The following is an 8,318-nucleotide window of genomic DNA, read 5'->3' on the forward strand; positions in this document are numbered from 1 at the left end:
GAAATGAAGAAGCGAATGGCCACGTGCCAACCATGGGAATATAATGCCGCAACGGCCACGTGCTTAGTATCTATCGGGTGAGCGGCAGAAAACGACCACTGGTTGCGTCACGGCGGCTTACGCTTCCAACTTTGTTTCCCTCGCGCAGTCGGCAATATTTATTTGCATCTGGGATTTATCTCGAGCGCGGATCCTAACTGAGGAGCGTGAAAATTGAATCGCCACCGATGAAGAAAACAGGCAGCCACTCCGTGTGTAATTTACCCCCGCGATTAAGTAAATACGTGTGGTAATTGATTCGAGTAGCTTTGTGATAATTGTAAAAGTCCAAGAGAATGTATCTCGGTTTTAACGTTAATAAATGTGCCTTTATTAAAATTAAATGCACGAATATTACGTATGCCGAACTGTTATATTAAAGTAAAATAATCTTCAACAGTATATAATTATAATAGAGAACACATAATTATTCTGGCGACGTTCTTCATTGGAAGTTTGTTCTGACTGATAAAACTTTTGATATTGACATTTAGACCGAACTACTTTTCTGTGAGTCACTCTGTATATTCAATCCCGATTTATCAACGTATGTTATCATAAGTTATTTAATTATATGATTATTCTTTTAAAAATTTACTCTTATTTTTTTCAAATTTTCATAATCTTCATCTTATCTTGTAGATAAAATAAGTCAAAGTTTACTGGACGTTAATATTTGTCTTTGTTTTCCATTGAAAATTACAGAACATAAGATTTGTACGTAATGGAAAATAGCTTGTTGTAAACTTCCAGAGAACTACGGCATTTTCTGACTCACGCTTTACGTACCGCTGAATCATTTGATGCTCGTGACAGCATCTCGCATCGTAAGCGTGGAAAATACAATTCAAAGACCCAAATGACATGACGAATCGCGATTGGGCCATAACGCTCCGTAATCACAATCCAAAATTACAAAAGGAGGTGCAAATGGCGACGCCATTGCCGGTATAAATTAGCCTGGCTTAGTCTGTTATGCCCTTTCTTTCCGCATTAACTTAAGCGTCGATAAATTACTTTCTCTTCATGCTAATAGAACTTAAACGAGGGTAGATAAGAACTCACGACTCTCCGCCGCCAACTTTGTAAAATTTTAATCTAACTTCGAGAAAGCCTCATAAATAAACATGGCGAACGTTTCGAAACGCTATTCGCCATTTACGGTATACTGTTTATTACTGTTTCGTTTATTGCTGTTTCCTATAAAAGTATTTACATATAAATAAAGAACAAAATAACAATATTAAACAAAATGTTTCAATCATACATATTTGTTAATACAACGTAAAATGTGTTTAATCCTAAAATATACTTATATAGAAATCATTTTTCGCACAATTATAAACCATCCGTTATTTGTCAATCACGACTATTCCAGGTGAAAGTGTTTCTACAAGCAAATGATTGTAGAAGATTTAATATTGCACCAAGACTTCATACTCCTTGTATGATATTTCCTTCCCAGCGAATGGAATGTACAGAACACCGTGACTTCTATGGATCTGTTAAACAATAGATTCAGGCATATGTAAAGATCCCTGATCGTTTTCGCACAGGCTGTTTTCCAGCTGGGACACGCTATGTCACACCGTGTAAAGTAATTGTTGGCAAGCAGTTTAGTTTCATAACATAACATCAGAGTGCATTATAGTCTTCCATTCTTTTTTATACAAGTATTAGTGTATCTATAATAGACTTATGATTTTAATTTATAGACTTAAATTATAAAATTCTTTGGAAGGATTGCAGTCTTATTACAAAATAAGCATAGCTACTAAATAATTTTTTTGTTTAAATTGATAACACTAACATATTGTACACACTCGTACTTAGAGCTTTTTACATTCAGTAAAGTAACACTATGTCATAGTTGGAACACTTTGTATTGAACACATCAGTGTTACACTGTCATCTGTGTATTCCTCATGGAAAACAACCACAGACTGCGTTCGGCTTGGACGTTCACGCGCTGTAAGTTTCATTCTATCTTCTTTCCGTATGTAATGAGCGATAAAAATAGAATAAAGCTTATAACGTAAGCGTCCGAACGTTCAAATCGATGTTACAGTTTCGCTAAAATTAACGAGCAGTTGAACTCAAACAATGGGCGCGTTCAAATCATCAAAACAGTTAGCCTGCTCACCAAGCAAATGAACATGATTGGTTGTTACTTATAGATCCAACTAATCATATTCACAATCACTCGGCTTAAACGCGCCAATTGTTCCGATTCCTAGCGTACCTTTCCTACGCAGGGTGCACCATTGTGATAAACACGGCCGACGTAGAGCACTTCCCCGTTCGCAGTCCTCCCGGCCTCTACCGCGTATTCCGGTACGTGACCGTGACCCGCTCGGATCCAGTTGAAATGGGCGGGCATCAATACCTAAGGTACAAAAGCCAGCGTTGTGTTTCGAATTACATCCGCCTGGATTTCGCGACGGAAAGAAGGAAGGGGTCTCGAATCCAGCCAACAAAGCGACGTACTTCGCACTTTCCTTCCGACCCCACCCGATGCAAATAGATTAGCCCGCGGACGATCGTGCGGCTGTGTAAGCCGAGTCGAGAAGAAATTGATTTGGACGAACGCGATCGAGTGCACGCCAAATAGCAAACAAAGGGTCCGCCTAATGCGGGATCGAAAGGATGTACTTCAGTAACGCATCGAATCCCGCTACCGATCAATACTGAATAATACGTTTCGTCCTGCATTCGCTATCCTTGTGCTTTCGTTTTTTGTTTTATCTGGAAAGTTGTCGAGGATTATCCACTATTATCCCTCAGTATTTTTAAGAATAGTGAATATCGATGACAGCTATTGCCAATCGGAGAGATAATAAATTAAATTATACGTCATTTCATTCGTATAGAAGGTGTCCCGGATTTGCTACGACTTCATCAAGGGAGGAAATGATTGCGAAAATGGAGGGAAACTGGAAGAGGATTTGTCGGGGCAATAAAACGCGCTCAATCGTTTCTAGAATATCGCCGTGCAAATATCCATGACTAACACACTTCGCTCGATCGCACAGTCGTAATCTTATCTTTGCCATCGAAATGAGATACGCCAGGGATATAGAGGTAAAAGGCAATGCGTTCGTGGGTTACGTTATGTAAGGTTTTACGTGAACTCTTTAATTCGCTTATTAAGGAAAAGAGGAGCATTATGAAACCAGTGCGCTCGTAACTATCGATGCGGAGGCAGAAACACATAAAAATGTAGTTCGCGTTACGTAATTACAGATTGATTAAAATTACGATGTCGTAAAAGATAACTAAATGAAAATAATTGACACGCGATTGATGGCGTTCGAACAACGGCGTGTAATTGGAACTTTATTTCACGTAATTGGAAGAGAAATAATTTCGTTTAAATTCCAACTCGATGTCAACGTGTGAAATAACGAAGAGAATCGAATCTCTCGTTTCTCGCGATCAGTTATACCTCAAAGTCATGTTTTATGTGCTCGGCACCTCTGTAGCTCACGTAGGCAACTCCATGATCCGGCTTCACTTTCGCCGGTAGCATGTCACCCTGGTGCATGGCACGACCTATGACGAGATTCATACCGTCCAGATCCCTGCCGATGGAGATCATCATATTACGGTCGACACAGGAAGACGGCCATCTGACCCATTTGTATCCTACAATAGAACCATCAAATCACGATACTTTCACGAGGTCGCTCGTAATGTTGACGTATTTCAAGATTTCCAATCAGAATTTATCGTGCCTTCTTATCGTATCGGTTATTTATCACATCGATTCTCACAAGTAAGTAAATAAATGAGTAATCGTTACATTGGTTATTAAGCAAACTTTATCACATTTTTTTATCACAAAAAGAAAAACTTTATAAGATAACAAAAAGATTATTAACTTTCACGTTGAACTTTCACGTTTTGATTTATCATGTTTGTCGATAATTATCGAAATATTATACCCTTCATAATATTTTTTAAATGATTAATAAATAAATGAAACAATTATGAAACCATTTTGTTATAATTACAATTGTATATATATATATTGTTAATATAATCATAAAAAAAATCGTTTTTCAAAATACTTATTATCAGAAAACTTTTAAATGAGATAAAGCGAATACAAATGATCAAGAAATTTTTTAATAGTTTATAATTATTAAAATAATTATATTAAAATATTCAACATATTTATTATTTTAATATATAATAAATAATAAATTATAAAAATAGAATCGTATTTCGTCTTCATTTTTTAAAATCGTATCCTAAAACCAACTTTGTATTTATTTCGTAATTTGATTATTACTTTTACCTGTTTACCTATGATTTTACCTATGACTTTTACCTATTTACATATGAATTTTATTCAATATCACTGCTTACCAGGCATTATTGTTCTTTGATAGAAATCCGCTGTCGTACTATCACGCTACGATGAATAATTAAATAGTACAAGTGACGATTTGCGTGGCGACACGTTTAAGTGAGAATTATCACTGAACGTGTCTATACTTTGGGCGTAAACGAGCTGAAGTCGCAATCCCACCAGTCGAGACCTTATCAATCTTATCAGCACGGAAACGCATGTTACATAGAGCCTGTGGCACGCAAAATGCCATGTTCGAACACATGAGCCATATTATGCTATTCATTCGTCATATCACGCGACGTGATTCCATACCTATAATAATCTCATTGTTACAACTTTTACTTTAACTTCACGGTTGTATGACGAAAAGTGATGTAAATATATCGATAAAATAGCGCGAATTTGCGACACGTAATACATTAATCACTGTTACGTGCAAGATAAAACAAATTCATAATAATCGATCTGATCGCATATGTATGTCATCGAGAACAAATAAAGGAGTCACTATAGTGAGCGAAATATGTTGTACTTCGCCTTTCGATTACTTTATTTGTTCTCGATGACATACATATGCGATCAGATCGATTATTATGAATTTGTTTTATCTTGCACGCAGAGGTGGGCAGTATTTGAAGTACTTTTTTAAAATACGTATTTAAATACATTTTTGTATTCTGTATTTCATATTTAAATACTTTTTCTCAGAGTATTTTGTATTTTGCATTTAAATACTTTTTTTTTAGTATTTTGTATTTTATTGTAAATTTGTAAATACTAAATACATTTAAATTATGTAAAAATTGTTTTGATGAAAGTTAAAATCATATTATTGTTGACTCAACCTAAAGTGCGTTCCATTTCACGCATGATGTGCATAATGCATCATTTATCCTTGTTTACATTTGGTAAACAACTAGGATAAATGATACATCATGCACATCATGCGTGAATCAGAACGCACCTATAGCGTTGTGTCTCATTATTTTCTTATTAAGGGTCAGTTTCACAACTTACGGTTAACTCTTAACCGAGGTCCAACTTATTCATTATCTCTTTCCAATTCTAGAATTTTTTGCCAACCTCGGTTAAATTAACCGACGATTACAAGGTAATAGTGGGCAGTATTTGAAATATATGTATTTAAAATAACGTATTTAAATACAATTTTTTGAGTATTTTGTATTTCGTATTTGAATACTTTTTTGAGAGTATTTTGTATTTTATATTTAAATACAATTTTTTGAGTATTTTGCCTATCCCTGTTTGCACGTAACAGTGATTAATGTATTACGTGTCGCAAATTTGCGCTACTCGATATACCATACTTACATCAAATACTTACTCGGTATATTTACACAAACAATTTATTTTAGACTGTTTGAACTTATTAAAAATGAAAAAAAGAAACGCATGATCCCATTAAAATTTTGATAAATGGAATACAAATTAAATTTTCAGAGCAGACAGTAATTTGTCACTTCACACAGTGCAAGTTTATCAATCGTATTTAGGAAGAGAGAAAAAAGAAAGAGAGAGAGAGAAGAACAAAGCTCAAATCGGACAGTCTCGAGTAAAGAAGACCCGTTATTTTCTCGTCGCTGTAAACGTCGCAATCGTGCCTCGCGAGGAATGCACGACTGCGGAGGAATGAACTTTCTCATTCGTGCGCGGCAGGAAACGAGCGATTTGCCGCGCTCGAGCGAAGAGAAGTCCATCTCTTATGTATCTCCGTGTCGCACACAGAAATACACGAGTTACGCGATTCATGATTCACACTTTGAGCGATCGCGCGTAGAGTGTTTGGTCATTATCGTCAGGTAAAATCTTGTTAGAAGACACATATTATATAATGAGAGAAAATACAGGTGTAATCGAACTTTAGGTGACATTTATTTTAAGTAGTATGTCTGTATGCACATGGAAGAGCGATCGTTTACTGTTCCCGTTAAAATCACGGATAAAATTAGTAAGATAAAAGGTTCGTTCTTTTTCGCCGGAATCGCCTGCCTTCTCTAATCGCTGATCCGTAGTTAATTGTGCCACAGGTAATGTATTTAGAGCAAAGGCAGTCTGTTCGTTTAATGAGACGTATAACGAGCGCGCAAGTCGCTTCGAGCGTAAAAAAGAGGTAAGCATCTAACGATCAGTCTCGTTTGAAAATTCTGTATATCGGATGCGACGGATCTGATGTGACGGATAGCGTCCGAAATTCGAGACATTTAATCGAAAGAGATGAGACAGAAGTGTCTTTTGCCGTGCTCTTATATGCAAGAAGGGTGATTTAAGCTCGAGGGTGCTTTAATGGATTTGCTAAGGCAAGTGCTATCTCATGGATATAACTCCCTCGTCCCTTTATGACTAACGCTTTCGCTCGCACCGTGATCGTTCTTTTCTTTTTTTTCCTTTTTCTGATGTATATATATATATACATATATATACAGCGGAAAAAGAATATATATATACATATATATATATATAGTGTGTAACCCAAGCTGACATAAAATATCGGAATCAAGATGATATTTGCCCAATACTATTGACACGACAGAAAAGATATTGCAGCATTCGTTCTAGTTGTTCAAAAATTCTCAATAACAATTGCCAATGTACATTAAAACGCTACTTTAATAAAAAAAAAATATATATATTATATGAAACAAATCAAATAGCAGAGATTATATATTTTCCAGAATTAGAACAATTTTTCTTTTATAAACATCGATAAATTTATGTGCAATATAAATTCTAAATATGTGACAACACGTATACCAATATAATAATATAAATCTCTAGATATATAACAAATTCGCGCAAAAAACATATACATGAATTATTACAATGTTTAGTGGGGGATATTTGTTTCAGTGTTATTAGATCTATTAATTCCGAGCGAATTGTCGTCATTATCCGCAAAGATAAACATTTTCGTGTTATAGCAACTTGCTTCAATTAGTGCGACGGCAAAACTAGGTTAATTTCGCTTAACGAAAGCGCTCGCCTTTCTAACGAACGTTAAATCACAGGATTCAAGCAGAAGTGCTGTACGCATAGCAGACGCACAGCGGGGTAGATTCCACGGCGGCAGGCACAGAACAAGAGAATTGCTCAAGCCGCTGAACCGAACAAAACACCCTGGCCGGCGCTTTAAGCCGACAAAACAATTCCGCCAGCGGAGTGGCGGCTGGCAAATACGTTGCCGGTAGTCAATGTTCCAAAAGGATTCATTTGTCTCACTCGACAAAACGTCGGACCGAGCGTGCGCGATACCGCGTTTATTCCGTATCACGCTTACGCTGCATTCAACATGCACATCCATGAGTAATGCCATGTTAACGTGTCAAGTGCGACTCTCCGACCTGTTTAAGGCGTTTGAACGTTAACATGTTAAATATGATGACGTTATATATCCATGCGGATAACTAGAAATATTTAAAATAACTCGATCTCCGAGAGATATTTTAAACTTTTATACATCCTTTGAAGAGTTTAATCTCTTTAATCTTTAAGTAGATAGGTGGCTACAACACTATACAGTTATTTCTATACAGTTATCTTAAAAATCTTGTTCTAGAAAAGAAAATTAAAAAGAACTGCCAGAAGTCTTAAAGTTAAATATTTTAAAATTTTTATATTCCTCTATCTCAATATATAAATATATAACAGAATATATAATAGAAGAAAGTCACCGATACTGACATAGGTCTCTTAAAGTCGACATCCCCTTATTTCTTAAAAACTAATTTTTGCACCTTACTAATAATAATAAAAACGTGATCTGTTTAGCTAATTAAAGAAGTACAAACTCATAATTCATATATTTAGTGGCTTATTTCTATACCAAATCAGCTAAAAACAAATTCTATGAATCTAAGAAGAAAATTCTTATGGTGTTCTTTTGCAAATTGCGTAATTAAAATAA

General features: G+C 35.6%; 1 protein-coding gene across 1 annotated transcript; it reads right to left on the reverse strand.

Annotated features, from left to right (window-relative positions):
* Nucleotides 1-1,302: 1,302 nt before the first annotated feature.
* LOC108721477 (uncharacterized) lies at nt 1,303-4,528 on the reverse strand. The gene is made up of 4 exons (XM_018446034.1): nt 4,411-4,528; nt 3,485-3,684; nt 2,282-2,425; nt 1,303-1,541 (listed from the first exon to the last, which is right to left on the reverse strand). Exons 1-4 carry the CDS (start codon nt 4,415-4,417, stop codon nt 1,455-1,457), a joined length of 438 nt encoding a protein of 145 aa, XP_018301536.1. The 5' UTR covers nt 4,418-4,528; the 3' UTR covers nt 1,303-1,454.
* Nucleotides 4,529-8,318: the final 3,790 nt, after the last annotated feature.

Source organism: Mycetomoellerius zeteki, unplaced genomic scaffold (assembly GCF_001594055.1).
Source record: "Mycetomoellerius zeteki isolate Tzet28-1 unplaced genomic scaffold, Tzet1.0 scaffold105, whole genome shotgun sequence".
Classification (NCBI taxonomy): Eukaryota; Metazoa; Arthropoda; class Insecta; order Hymenoptera; family Formicidae; genus Mycetomoellerius; species Mycetomoellerius zeteki.

Coding starts and splice junctions, on each gene's coding strand:
- LOC108721477 (XM_018446034.1), bottom strand. Junction 2,426..3,484: donor ACATAAAACATGACTTTGAG/GTATAACTGATC, acceptor TTTGTACCTTAG/GTATTGATGCCCGCCCATTT. Junction 1,542..2,281: donor GTGCACCCTGCGTAGGAAAG/GTACGCTAGGAA, acceptor ATTGTTTAACAG/ATCCATAGAAGTCACGGTGT.